Below are 15,429 nucleotides of genomic sequence, written 5' to 3'. Positions count from 1 at the left end.
TGTGATCGGAATCCTTACACGAGTAATTCCGATGTCAGTGGAGAAACTTCGTGAGTCAGTGGACACAGTGCACCGCTTGGGAAAGAGCTGTGATCATCCAATTTGCCAGGCGAACTGTTCATGATGAAATATGGAAGAAGTCCAGAGAGGCAAGAGTATGCAAAGAGATGAACATCCAGTTTCAGGAGGACTTCTCAAAGGAAGATCGAGAGGCCTGAGCCAAGATGTGGCCCAAGGTACAAGAGGCCAGACAAAACAGGATTAAGGCCTCCTTAAGAGAAGGATATGCACTCATTGATGGATGCAGGGTAGACCCCTAATTGCTGATCATAAGCAAGTACCATACTCAGGCACTTATATATACAATGCTTCTATTCAGAAGAAATTCAGGTACATGACATTGTTATGTACATAAAAACGAAACTCAGGTACTTATTAAGCTTATCCTGTAAGTCTGCGTCATACCAGACAAAAGCTAAATTGATTTAACTGCCCACCATCCTGCTGAAGCAAGCTTCCTCCACCTTGGCACGTACTTGCTGTAGCTAGGTTTTGGGTTGCTACCCAGCCCGGCCCGTCCAGTCCCCACTGTGCCCACCAAGACGCTGTGTTGCAACCTTGCCTCTGCCCTTTCCACTGCATCCTGGGCGCGCCACTTCCATCCCGTTCTGACCTCTACCCCTGCTGAGGAGACCATGGTGTCGCGGGAATCTCTGTAGAGCAGGACTTCTCTGGTTTGGGTGACCTTGAACTCCTCTGTCAGACTGCTGAGCAGCAGCTGTAGCTTGGTGTTGTGCCCGAAGAGTGCAATGCTGCTTAAGCTCCGTGGCAGGCCCAGTCACCTGCAAAGGAGCCAGCTGATCTTCCTCTCAAAGCCCTCCACAATGGTGAGTGGGACTTCATAGACTAGCAGCGGCCAGAGGAGACGAGGCAGGATGCCATGTGGGTACATCCAGGCCTTGAACTTCCCAGGAAGCCCAGACCTGTCCACCGCCAAGAGCCACCTGTTGGGGTCATCGCTGGTGCCTTGCCGTGCGGCAGTGTCCTTCAGGTTGCCAGTGAAGAGCTTGCCCAGACTCTTCACTGGCTTTTCGGACACTGATGGGATCTGAGTGTCTCCGAGGGTGAAGCGGAACCGGTCAGTCACTTTTCCTTTCTTCAAGACCAAGGACCTGGACTTGGCAGGCTTGAAGCTCATTCTTGCCCATGTAATGAGCCGTTCAAGACCTTGGAGAAGCCATCTGCATCTGGGCACTGATGTTGTGGTTACTGTGAGATCATCCATAAATGCTCTAATCGGGGGTTGACGGGTGCCAGATCTGGACAATGGACCTCCTGCACTCGACTTCCGCTTCACAAGCATATTCATGGCCAATGCAAACAGGGACACAGAGATTGTGCAGCCAGTGATGATGCCCTTCTCTAGATGATGCCATCCTGATGTTGAGGTCCTGGAGGACACCCTCAGACTAAAGTTGTTATAGTAATCGAGGATGAGGTTCTGTATCTTCTCTGGGACGTGGTATCTGCTCAGGGCCAGCTCCACCAGTTTTGTGAGGTAACAATCCATAAGCGTTCAAACCACAGCACTGCCAGGTCCCCCTTGCTTTCCCGTGCTTCATGGATCAGTTGCGTCACCACCCCCGTATGTTCGATACATCCTGGGATGCCTGGAACTCCTCCCTTCTGCACTGAGGTGTCAGTGTAGGTGTTCTTCAGGAGAAATCCCATGAGGTGATTGGCAATGATCTTGAAGAAGGTCTTGCCCTCCATGCTAAGGAGAGAGATTATCCTGAACTGCTCGATGTTGCTCGCATTCTCTTCCTCAGGAATCCACACGCCCTCTGCGTATCTCCACTGCTGAGGTACCTTCCCTTTCCTCCAGATGACTCTGTAGATCTTTCAAAGGTGTTCCAAAAGCCTGGGGCAGTTCTTGAAGACCTTGTACGGCACTCCACTAGGTCCTGGTGCTGATGCTGTTCTGGCAGATTTGATGACCTCTCTGACTTCCTTGAGGGTGGGTTCGTTGATATTGAACAGGGTGCTGGGTTCAGGTGGATATATTAGAGCCGCGCAATGGCCAAGGTCTTGCTCTCTCATGCCATTGCTGTAGGTGTAATTGAGGTGGTGGTTGATGTCGTCCTCTGGACATGTGAGTTGACCACTGCGTTTCTCTCCCAGCAGTTTCTTAGTGAACCCAAAGGGATTGGCAATGAAGGCACTGCGCTTGTGGGCCCTCTCCTTACCCCTCTTCCTGTGCCACTCAGCGCACCGAAGGGTGGTTAGCCTTCCCCACACCGCACCTCTGAGTTCCGCCAGGGCTGCCTTCTCTTGCTTGCTTGCTTTCCTGTACTGGCTCCTGAGTGTCCATAGCTCTTGTCTGAGTTGGGCGATCTTTGCTTCGCGTCGGTTTGGAATAGGTACTGAAGTGGTAGCTTTGGTGGCACGTTGTTCCTTAATGCCAATCCTGTCTGATGCGATGTTCATTATAAAGCTGCTCATTGTCCTGGGCCTCTGGTCCACATCCCCCTTGGCTATTACTTCAAGGGCCGCGTCCACATCTACATCAAACCGGCGCCACTCTGACTCTTTGTTGGCAGCGGTCCACAAAATACGACGGTGCTCTGATGGTCTACTCTGGGGTGTAGCTCATGGTGCTTGGAGGTTCTTGGCACTGTGGGGTTTATCCGGGCCTGGATCCTCCTCCGTCTCACCAGGTGCTGTATCTGGTACTGGCACTGTGCGTTGCACCATTAGCTTCCTCATGCAGCCCATCTTGGTGTGGTGAATTTTCAGACCTGCTGGGTTTTTGCAGACCTTGCCACATCTGCAGACTGCACTCTCAGTCGCATTAGTTGTTACCAGAATATCCGTTCGTTTGGGGCGCTCATTCTCCCCCTCTCTCGGGCACCCCTGGGGGTATATCTTCTTAGGGTTCTTCGTAGCGTATGTTGGGTGCTCCCTTTCAAGAGCCACAGCTTGGGTTGCTAACCCTCCCTGCCCCGAGTGCCGTCTCTCCGAGCTGTCCACTGTCTCTCCAGTTGTCACCACCCTTTCGAGGTTGTCATCTAGCCTTTTCCTGGAAGTCAATGGTGCTGCCATGCCAGGTTAGTACTGAGATACACCTAGTGGTGCAACCTGGACACATCTTCAGTGATGTAACCGGGGTCATGGGGTGTTTCAGGTCTTAAATCTAACACCCTCACCTGGGTGACCCAGCCGGGGGTGATCAGGCCCCAACTTGTGTCCAGGTAGCGCACTCTGGAGCACAGGTAGCGTCCCCCCTCCTCAACCAGAGCCAGCGGGAAGCCCTTTCCACAGCTTCCATGATGTTCTTTATGGCTCTTTGTCTGTGCAGTCCGCAGATCCCTAAGAGGCCCGGGACCCGATGTAGAGACTGTCCTGCAAAGCCCCTGCAACCCACTTCAATGGGCTCGCAGCAAATGTAATTGCTTATTGGAGAACTGCAAACCCAACATGTGTTCAATATACGTGTTTTAACTCCACAGGAAACGGCCAGTGTTCAAGACTAGATTACTGGCTGATTTCCTGCGAGCTGTGTAACGATATTTCAGATTGTGGAATTTCAGCCTCTCCGCTCACAGACCTCTGTATGATTAGTCTAAACTTATCAACATCTAAACATCAGACTGTTCCTAAAATCTGGAAATTTAATAATGATCTATTACAGAATGATGGATTTTGTGATCAGGTGAAGTCTCTTATCTTGGAGGTTGAAAAGTTGGACATGAATGATATCAGTAAATGGGAATGGTTTAAGTTTATGGTCAAACAGATAGCAAGTAACACAGGTAAAAATCTGTCACAGTTTAGAAAATAAAAACAAAAGGATCTAATTGATCAAATCAATTCAATAGTAAATAATACACAAAACAGATTAAACGGGGGAGAAAAATTCAGCATATTTCTTTGGACTCGAAAAACAAAGACAGACCAAGAGAAAAATCAGTAAGCTTATGACCAAAGATATTGTAATCGAAGATCAAAAATTGGTCCAGGGTGAAATTTGGCTCTTTTATAGTAAATTATATAAATCAAAGTTTAATAAGTCTGAGTGTAACACTTTATTTGAAAGTATAAATGAAGACGTCAAAAAACTGGATGTAGAAGACAAACTTATACTTGAAGAACTAACTATAACAGGAATTGAAAATGCATTAAAACAAATGAAAAACGGAAAATCACTGGGGATTGACGGATTAACATCTGAATTCTTAAAACACTTTTGGGAGAATATTAAAAAGTTATTATATAGAGCCTTTTTAGAATGCATTCAGGAAGGATGTTTGTCCCCGACCATGAAGACAGGCTTGATAACCTTATTGCCAAAACCCCAAAAAGACTTGTTGATGCTTGACAATTGGAGACTAATAACCTTACTATGCAATGACTATAAACTACTTGCCTTGGTATATGCTAATCGACTAAAGCATGTACTTGGAAAACTTGTTGAGGAATATCAATCTGCCTTTATCAAAGGAAGATATATTCACAAACATACTGGCCTGATTCTGGATATGATTGACGACCAACCACTCATTCAGTCAGATAGTCTTGTTTTATTCATAGATTTTTTCAAAGCGTTTGACACGGTGGAACATGACTTTATGTTTACAGCGCTCAAAAAATTTGGATTTGGTGAAGGGTTTTGCAAGGTTATTAAAATGTTTTATAAGGATTTATAGTTATATCTCACTCAACCCTGGAATGACACCAAAAATTAAGATCTTATGTGGAATCAGACAAGGCTGTCCAATTTCGCCAAAACTTTTTATTTTATGTACGCTAATGCTAGCATATTTAATTGTAAATCACCCTCAAATTAAAGGAATAACTGTGTTCAATTATGAATATAGAATTAGTCAATTTGCAGATGACACAGTAGTCTTCTTAAGGGACAAATCGATAACTGGTAAAGCCTTATACATAATATCAATCTTCTCTAGAGCTTCTGGTCTGTGTTTAAATGTGAAATATTATCTCTCTATTCTTGTGCCGAGACAAATATTAACTCCATTCCTGTTAAAAATGAATTAAAATACCTAGGTTTAATAATGTCTAAAGATAGAAATAAGAGAGAACAAATAAACATGGAAGGGAAAATTGACAGTATGAAAAAATCTCTTAATCATTGGCTAATGAGAAATCTCTCTATTCTTGGTAGAATTTTACTGACAAAAGCAGAAGGCATATCAAAGCTGGTATATCCATATCAATCTCTTAATGTTTCTCCTCAAATGATTAAAAAGGTGAATTCTGTCATTTTTAATTTCATATGGGAAAATAGGACCCACTACCTTAAAAAATATGTGATGGTTAAAGACTACAATAATGGTGGTTTAAAATCTGCTGAATTTGAATCCATGATTGGAGTATTCAGGTTAAACTGGATAAAAGCTTATTTGACAAAACCTGATTCTATATGGTTTCACATACCAAAATGTTTATTCAAAAGTGTTGGAGGGTTAGAATTTTTGTTGAGTTGTGACTTTGAAATAACCAAACTGCCAATCAAATTGTCTGACTTCCATAAACAATTACTGTATTATTGGAAAATGATGTTCACTCACAACTTCACACCGCACGGCTCCACCTTGTGGAATAATGAAACATTACTATTAATAAGAAGACTTTATGTAAACAAGAATGGTATGATAAAAAAAAGTTTTGTATGTTACTGATCTGATGGATGAATGTGGCCATTTATTGAATTTTAATTCGTTTTTAGAAAAGTTTCATATAAAATGCACCTATAGAGAGTTTAATCGAATTTGTAGAGCTATTCCACTTCCCTTACAGCACATGATAAAAAAATGTTCTCACACACTCAAATGTTTTGGTCAAACTGCCGGACTTAAAAATCAGTGAACTGAAAATCGGTGAAAAGAAATGTAACAACAAAGTACTAGGAAGAAGGGAAGGGAAGCTATTCCCTGATATCAGAAAACCAAAAAAAGTAAACTGATAATAATGTTAACAAAGACGTATTATAGCTATCTTAAATGGCCAATTTTACCTAAAGTGAAAGAAATTCAGTTTAAAATTCTGAACAACATTTATCCTGCGGCTGAAACTAAGGAAAAGATTCAAATTTGAAGTAGATTCATGTATGTTTTGTCTGACAGAACAGGAAACAACTGAACACTTATTTTTCTCTTGTTCGGTCACATTGCAATTTTGGCACCAGCATGTTTAGTGCTGGTTAAATATTGGGACGAACTATTCTTTGTTTAATAAGTCTCAGGTAATGATTTGTTTAGATGGTCTATCAAAGAAATTAGCAAGGATGGTGAACATAAATCTTATTATGGGAAAATATCATATACATAAAAACAAATGGAAGAACAGCAAACCCTCCATTGTCCATTTTAAAAATGAAATTAAAAACTATCTAACATCTTTGAAGGTATTATCAAAAGATGATCAGTCCATAAATGATTTATATGAATTTATGTCAAAGTCTCTTGCTCTCTAAGTTTTTAAATCTTGTTTGCTTAACTTGCACTAAGCACTGATAGAATGTCAACCCCTATGATTATTTCTTTGCGTTCTGTTCTGTTTTATTATTACTATTTTTTTTTAATCATGTTACTGATTGTTTAAAATTGTTTGTTTAATATGTAGGCTATACAATGTGTTTACATGTTTGATTGAAAATGTGGGCCTGTAATGTCTCATATGAACGTTAAATGTTCCCAGTGGAGTTTTTGTAAATTGGAATGTATAACAAAAAAAAAAAAAAAAAAAAAAAAAAGATCCTTTGCGGAGTGCCAAAATGTGCGTCAGAAGTCACACCCCAACTCTGTCTAGGCATACACTGAAAATGTGTTGACTTCGCTTTTCTTAATGTCTCGTGTCTAGCGAGATTAAACAATGGTAAATCCGCTCAGAAACACGACAGATCTTCTCTCATCATCGCCATTGTAGTTAATCCGGAGTTTGTAGCTTGGCTCCATCGAAGGTTAAAGTGAAAACAGGACCTGCTAACTGTGCCGTAGGTTCACTAAAACGTAAATATGAAATAAAAAAGCGGAGTGAAGCTGAAGGCATTCATGTATAGTATTATTATACATTATATTAATGAACCATGACAACATGACACTTCCTGTTTTCATGACCCAAAGCATGATGGGAACCCTGGGGGCAAAAATATATGCATTCTCAAATTCAAGGTCCTTTTAACACAAAGTTTCGATGATAACAAAGCTCAGAATGGAAGACTTACATTTTATACATTCATATACAACTTATAAAACTTTTATATCAGGTGCTTTGTAAGAAAGTCATATCTATGCTTCATACTGAATGCAGTGTGTTGAGTGTTCACATAACAACAACAACAACAACAACAACAATGGTGTGCTCCAAAAATGTCTTTTTTTATTCATGTAAAAGAAAAATGTCATTCCAAAGTATTTTAACATTAAAAGTTATTATAAAGTAAGAAAGAAGCCTACAAACATCCAGTAATCATAACAGGAATACAAAACCAAACACTTTTTGACAAGAGACACAAGCGGACAGTAAAAAATCAAACAGTTAATATCAAAGAATATCCACATCAAAACAAACATCAGTGGGAGAACTTCATATATAAGCTGGAAGGAAAGGTTGGCATGGATATGGAGGACCGAAACTGCCAAGTAAAAAATACTCAATAAATGAATATTCCATTTAATGCACCAAAAACAAAGTAGCTTTATTTAATGAAGTGACACAAAATCAGAGTTCTGCTTTAACTTTTATCTGTATATATTTACCTCTTTGTGACTTATATATTCGTATTCGAATTTTATTTTTATTTTTTTGTTCTCTTCTAATCAAAATGTATGATTTTATGCTTCTATAAAGCACTTTGAATTGCCTAGTGTATGAATTGTGCTATACAAATAAATTTGCGTTGCCTTGCCTTATGCATTAGTGTCACCCTAATTCACTTATTTACTTTCCATTCAATTTATTCATTTCGAAATGTGTTGTATATTCTGCATTTATTTTTGTGTTATTTTCCATTTGTATCCCCTCATTTACTTCCCCAAACTTTTTTTTAATTTCTATTGTATTTTCTTTTTACATTTCTGCTTCGTTATGCACGAGGAGTTTGTCAACCAAAGAGAGTCATGGGGTCAACACCATCGGCAATCGGATAGTTCCAGGCTCACTGCTGTCAAACTGACAAGATTTACAGCAGATTGGAACAGGACTTTAATCTGGATCACATTTTCTGGTTTTCCCTCTGATGTCCCCCCGGCTACTCTGCCTCAATGACTTATTCTATGTATAGTTTAAAATGTTGGCAAAGTAACCACTACCTAGCTGCAGTCAGCCGTGCAGCTAACTCTCAGCCTGCTAACTGACTCTCATTGCAGAGTCCTCCCTGCGACTAACTAACTAATTAATGAGGCCCTTGCCCCAGAAACAGCCTCCAGCATATATTTTTCCAACCTAATTCTTATCTCATTTATGGCCTGATAAAATAGCAAATTGATCAATATGCATTCATTGCTATTACTTTACTACTTTACTACTACAAGTTACTTTAGCTGTGCTCTCAGGACCTGCGTGAGTTCACAGTACTTCTGAGAATACCAATCTGGCTTCTTCTTAGTTGAAGACCCACAGTGAGCCTGGCCACCGGTGTGGAGGGCAAAGTAAGTATAATCCATCAACCAACAGGCGAAAATTTGACCCATTGACACATTTTGCATGACAACCCCCTCATAGACGTACTGAAAATGAATTGCATAATGGAAAAAATAATAACAGAAATACGATTGGGGGGGAAAAAAGAAGGAAAATGCAAACTGCACATAAATACAAATTTAAAAATCAATAAATGGAAAACTAAATAGATACTGGGATGAATACAAAGGTAAATAAATACAGAAGCAAATTAACGCAGAAATATTAATTTGGGTCACATTTTATCATTCATTTATTTCTTTTCTGGCAGCTTTGGTCCTCCACACTGGTGAGAAACAGCATTTTGTCCCACAAAGAATCACCAGATATCATCTTTCTGTGAATTAAAGCATAAAATGATACTGCGTCAATCCCATTTACTAGACAACAGTCTCCAAGCAGCAGCAGCAGAGTACTTCTGCATATATGTAGTATGCCTGGGTAACTGTGCTCGGTGGAGGGATTCCATGAAGACAGATCATGTGTTTCTCATGACATCTGGTGCTATAAAGTCTCAAGCAGTTGTACAACTCTTGCACATGGTTACAGTCCCTCTATCGCTCCACAAAATATGGCAAGGAGTAAGAAATGGAAATTTAAGACAAAAACCATCAGTAGTACAAGTTCCTTAACAAAAAAAAAAAGAAAAAGGAAAAAAAAAGACCCCATCACACTGCAACCCGTCTAATCTGTCGTTAAAATCTAACCTTTCTGGAAGGACTGAGTGTCTGGATCATGGTTTCTGTTTCTCTCATAGCTCTGACTTTACTTATCAGAACTAGCATGACAGTCTTGTACAAAAACCATACAGTGTCTTCAGTTTGAGGTAGAGAATGGCACAACCACCACACCCGGCCACTTTTTCCAAGGCTACAAGCCAGCTATCATCCTGAACGAGGGAACGAAGAACTCACACTGGTGTTTCTCTAGGTTCCTCATAATCCGGAACATCTTGCCACAGGTGGTACAGGCGAAAGGCTTCTCTCCAGTGTGAAACCTCTGGTGTGCTTTCAGATTGTCTCGCAGACGGAAGCTTTTGCTGCACTGCATGCAGGTGTGTGGCCTCTCCCCGGTGTGGAATCTCATGTGGCGGCGGAGGCTCTTCCTCAATGCAAACGTCTTCGAACACACCGAACACGGGTATGGTCTTTCTCCAGTGTGAAAGCGTTCGTGCCGCCGTAGAATCTTCCTCCGTTTGAACGTCTTCTCACAGACACTGCAGACGTATCCATCACGGGAATGTGTGACCACCTTCCGTAGCCGCCAAACGCCGTTTCCACTGGGGGTGAAGCAGCAGAGGCGATGGCCTGTGTGAAGACCCTGGTGGCGCCGGAGGTCTTTGGGCAGAGGCCTGCCTGTTTTGTGCTTAACATCGTGGCCTTTAGCAGCATCATCCTGATGTGCCAACTCTGATGCAGGCGCCGTGAGCACATTCACCAGCTGAACCGTGCAGGGACAGATCAGCTTCTGGTCTGGAGAAGTCAGCTTCAGCTTCATGTGGAGATCGTCCTTCATCTCCTTTGGTGTGTGGATCCGTTCCCAAATCCCAACCTGAACAGGAGTTACAGCTCCATCAGACGGGGATGGACTGTAGGCGGTGCCCTTGGCGGTGCTGACACAGGCTTGCTGAGGCTCAGCTTGAACGGGTTTCTCTGAACTCTCGGCTTTGAGAGCTGGAGACTCTGGCTTGAGGATCAACGGGCAAACAAACTTCACTTTCTGTCCAGAAATGATATTCTGTGTGTCTGGCTGGATCACGAGAGGCTTCTGTTGAGTTGGAGAGCTTTGCGTAGATCCCGCTTTTAATGTGTCTGTCCATGTCCCTGCAGAGACACAAAAAAAAATAATTAAATTGTCCCCGCCATTCTTTTCTCATTCGGTTTCTTGTTTTCAGGCATGAAATATGTAACACTGCTGGCTTCACCCATCTATCTTAAAGTGATAAAATGATCTGATATGAGAAGTATTTCTGCCACAACTTATTACAAACTGCCTCTTTCACAGTGCTTCCTGGTTTATTCAGCTGACCGTTTCTCTTGATCCTCTTGCTGCAGCATTTCCAGTAATCTGATGGTTTTCAGCTCTGACTTGTGTTGTGGTCAAAGTGATTTTGAAATGCTACTCGAACCGTATCATAAAAACTACCAGCCACAAGGTTTGCTGGGCAATACCTAAAGCACAACACTGGCCCCGTGAACGTCTCGCATCCCATTTCCCACTTCCTCCTGTAAAAATTTGCAGAGTGTAGTCTAAACTGCCTACACCTGCAGTACTACGATCTGTAGTGGAACATGGGCATGTTTAGCACTGTGTTACATCACTTCTTCTTTAACAACACTCAGTAAGTGTTTGGGAAGTGACGACTCGAGCTTTTTAAAGTTTTAAGTGAAATTCTGTCCTGTAATCACTCAACCGTCCTGGATCTCAGTTGTCACATTTTGCTTGTTGTCGTAATTTTCCCCTTTAGCCCAGAGGACTTGACGTGCACGATGCCAAAAGCAATGTGAAATGTGGACACATCGACCACAGCACAGTATTACCCTTTGCGGCGGTAACATGCTCAGGCCCAGGGAAGCTGGTGGTGTTTCAGGTTGGACTTTTTCAACATGTAGTCAGCAATTCAAATCCTCCACAAATGTATTTTAGACTGATTTGTATAATTTGTCTCCTACTTGTGCTTCCAGACTTTTCATCTGTGTCTTTCAGCCGTTGATCTCAACTCACTGTTGCGGTCCTTTTGCTTACCAGTCAAAACAGCTTCTGTTTGATGATCACCTTGAGTTTGAGACTCTGCTTCAAACTTGCTCAGGTCCACCATATCTGCAATCTCTGCCACACCCTAATTAAAGAAGAAACATCATAAATGTGCACAGTGTAAGTCATGACAACAACCTTAAATCACAGCATTAAACAATAACTACTAAAATAATACATAATACTATAACAAGCAGGCCGTGATGACTCTCTAATGCATAAGTCACAAAGCCACTCTCAGCATGTTCCTGAACATTTCACGCATGACTTACACCCTTGTAAAATCTCACTGACCTGTTCAGTCAAAGGCAACCTTTCGGGGTCAACTTGATCATTATCTTCAGCCAGGAGAATTTCTATTGGAATGAGGGATCCTTCCACCTCTTCTTCCTCCTCCTCCTCCTCCTCCTCCTCCTCCTCCCTGCATTCCCTTAAACAATCACTATGAAGTGGGCCTGTGGAAAAGAAGGGGGGAGGGGTCGAAACGGACTTCAACTTCTTTACAGGGTTTGCAATGGAGTACTCCCTGCAGGAGTTCAGTGCAAAAACTAGGAATGAAAACAGAGCAAGTGCAAGATACAAAGGCACGTATGCATCGAGACGAACGTGCGTTCATTGCGTTAAAGACCTGTTGGACCGTGTTTCTGATTTCATCATGCAGCTAAAGGCTTTAGGAGCAACTAGTCTGCACTCCTCGTGCATCGATTTGCAGCCGAGTCGAGGACGTAAACAGGAAGTCACAGCACATACCACAAGACTCCAACGGCGAATAAATGTCCTCGTCCACCTGCACGCCGATGCTGCGTTTTGTGTCTCCACTCGACAAACTGTCCAGCGTCTCAAAAGTCTCATTTTCGCTTTTGTTGTCAGTGCGGCCCGCATGCACATCCAGCGCCGACGCTCCATAGCTGCTCTCGAACAGTTTGGTTAACTCCGCCGTGGCCGCTTTGACCAGCGCTCCCAGCACCGACTCCACCTGCGCCTGGAGGTTCATGACGCCCGTCGACATTCTAGCTGCTCCAGCTGGTCGGAAGTCAGCGCTTTTTAGCTAAAAATCAGGTAAACGTGGAAGTGAAAATTAGCAGACGTTTTTATTTACCAACGACTGCCACATGGCTTGCAGAGAAAAGGGGCGTGATTCGTGTTGGCGCAAGCGCCAAACACCGAGGGGGGAGGGGGCGGCCAGTTGAGGGAGAGGGTCCGCTCCATTTTGAGTACGCTGGTGCACCTGTGAACACGTGAACGCGAGGGCCGAGAAAACCGTTCAAATGAGTTTAATCTATGAACAAATATGATTGTCAGCTGACTAGAAAGATGCCGGGCTACAGGGTGGACTGACTTAATGTAACTATGAACGACATTCAGCAGTTGTCTGTCCAGTCAGTCTCGCCCGACTTGTTTGTCCACGTGATCGTGGTTGGCTCTGCCTCAGCCTTTGGTCTCTGCCGGCTGAGACACTGGCAAATGGCGTACAGACTCCGCCCACTCGGTGCACCACAGGCGTACGCCGACGAAGAAATGTTGCGCATCCTGTGGTTTGAGTTCGTTTACAGCGAAAAAATATCCAGCTTATTTCACCGTATTTTCTTAGTTTTTTTTTTTTTTTTTTTTTGCATCTACGTGCATTTGTCTTTTTTCCAAACCGTAGAAGTATATCTTTGTGTGAAGTGGCTTTATTTGAATACAAAAATTAAAATCTATGCACATTACCGTCCCTTAAGGAAGGCACTAACGAGCTAAACAAATAGTTGCTATGTATGAAAACTGAATAAACTGTGTAACTACTGGTAATCATAGTGGAATATTGATATGGATTTGTGATTTATTTGGTTTTCTAGTGCAGCATGTAGGAGATATATTTCAAAAGTGGACCAGTGGCCATGTTGATGGTAGGAATATCCTTACCAGAAGTATACTTCAAGTTCATTTTATTAAGTATATTTTTTACAAGTATACTTTATGCAACAAGTCTACTAATATCAATGTACTAGTCATATACTTCTAAGTGTACTTTTTCAGTACTTCTTGGGACTAAATTGGCTCATTTTTAGTATACTTTAAGTTTAAGATAAGTAAACTTTGAGTATACAATTAGTTTACTTTTAAGTTTTATTTTGTACTGCAAGTATAGTACAAGGAACTTACAGGTATATTCTTAATTTACTAGTTATACACTTCTAGCACACTTTTTAGTTTCTAAAAGTATATTATAGGTATACTGCTAGTTTACTACTTAAGTTTACTACTTACTTCCTTTTTTGGGGGGGGGGGGGGGGGGGGGATTTTTGATTTGGCCTTTATTGTAACAGAGACAGCTGAAGAAATGATAGGAAAGAGGGCAGTTGGAGGGGACGATACGCAGCAAAGGACCTTCAGGTGGGAGTCGAACCTGCTGCCACCGCAGAGGACTGGCAGCCTCAGTAAATGGGGGGCACACCTTACCGACTGAGCCATAGGGACACTCCACCAGACCACTTTTCAGTCTATGAAAGGACACTTTTAAGTACACTTCAGGTCTAAACTTGGTCAAATTTCAGTAAGCTACTAGTTTAATAGTTTTTATACTGCAAGCATACTTTAAAGTTTAAAGAGTGAAGTTAATATCATACTTAAAGTTTACTATTTCTATATTATTTTCACACTTTAAAATATACTACTAGATTACTATTTAGGTATACTTAATGTGTAATGGCTCATAATAGCAGCCAGTATGTATGAGACCTTGGAAGAAATGTCAAAGTTTTTCTCAAATAAAATCAGACAAATGTTTATCTGTTTCTGTTTGGGTTAATAACACTGAATAAAGTATGAAGTTCAGTTCCACCCATGTACTATTTACTCTAAGCTATTCCACCCCGAAGCTGACTTGTTACTGCAAATGTACTTGTGGAATATGTAAGTTCATGAGATAGTATGTAAAACATACTGCAGTGTACTTCAAAGAAGCCAGTATGTATGGGAACAATATTTTAATAGGATACTATCAAAAGAATAAGCACGACTGCAATCCAGATATACTTGAACATTATTATACTTTTCCTAAGTATATCTCCATCAAAAGTTCAAGTACAAGTATAAGTCAAATATACTTTCCTGTATACTTTTCAGTATAAGCCAAGCATCCTTAAGTATAATATTGTTAAGTATATCTCTGATAAGCACATCAAAAGTACTGAAAGTATCCTCTCTTATTTTTAGTTTAAAAGAAGTATACTAATAGTATACTTAAATAAACTTATTTTTTGTAAGGGTAGACACAAACATTACATTAAAAAAAGCCTCTTAATTTCTGCAGCAGTTCATCCTCAGGCTGGGAGAAGATTTTAGCATGAAATTTAATTTGAAATGCATGACACTGACAATTAACTTCAAGTTGAACTTGCAAATTGTGTTTTCTCTCAGTGTAACTTGTGGTCTCTCAGCTGGTGTGGATCCAAACAGACCTCTGGCTGTTCCACACACGCAGGCCAACAGGCTTGACAGATGTGTTCAGGATTTTCCACATAAAAGTTGGGATTTGTATGTACAGTTTAATGGGATAATGTGTCCGCATCTACAGTATGATACTGCGTTGCAACCTGAATCCAGTTAGCTGCCATTTCAAGCCACTTTTGTGTTCATTATTGAGTAGATTCAATTTGTCACCTTTTGGCGTTGAACTGCTGCCTTTCTTTTTGCTTTGTGTTGCTGTTCTGTAAACCTGTCTTTGTGCGGATTCTTGAAAAACGCTACCTTTCCCACAGAATTTGGGGTTTTTAAACACATTATGGTGGGAAATGGCTCTGGTCTGACACTTTTTGCAAAATGTATGACGCTGCCATGTGTGCTTTCTGTTCAGTCTTCACTTTGGTGAATAAAAGAATAAACTCGATGAGCCCCATTTGTTGTTGAATTGTTTATTTCAAAACAAATCTGATATCAGGTACAATTTTGGTACAGCATGTATGCAGTCAGATACCAGAAACTTAAAGT

The 15,429-nt window shown here is 41.5% G+C and overlaps 1 protein-coding gene across 1 annotated transcript; it reads right to left on the bottom strand.

The window, feature by feature from the left end:
• Positions 1–7,380: 7,380 nt before the first annotated feature.
• Positions 7,381–12,615, bottom strand: LOC139339049 (uncharacterized). The gene is made up of 4 exons (XM_070974484.1): positions 12,208–12,615; positions 11,752–11,912; positions 11,449–11,542; positions 7,381–10,526 (listed from the first exon to the last, which is right to left on the bottom strand). Exons 1-4 carry the CDS (start codon positions 12,464–12,466, stop codon positions 9,574–9,576), a joined length of 1,467 nt encoding a protein of 488 aa, XP_070830585.1. The 5' UTR covers positions 12,467–12,615; the 3' UTR covers positions 7,381–9,573.
• Positions 12,616–15,429: the final 2,814 nt, after the last annotated feature.

The sequence above is a fragment of the Chaetodon trifascialis genome, chromosome 11 (assembly GCF_039877785.1).
Source record: "Chaetodon trifascialis isolate fChaTrf1 chromosome 11, fChaTrf1.hap1, whole genome shotgun sequence".
Lineage (NCBI taxonomy): Eukaryota > Metazoa > Chordata > Actinopteri > Chaetodontiformes > Chaetodontidae > Chaetodon > Chaetodon trifascialis.
This window is presented reverse-complemented; position numbering and strand designations above follow the sequence as displayed.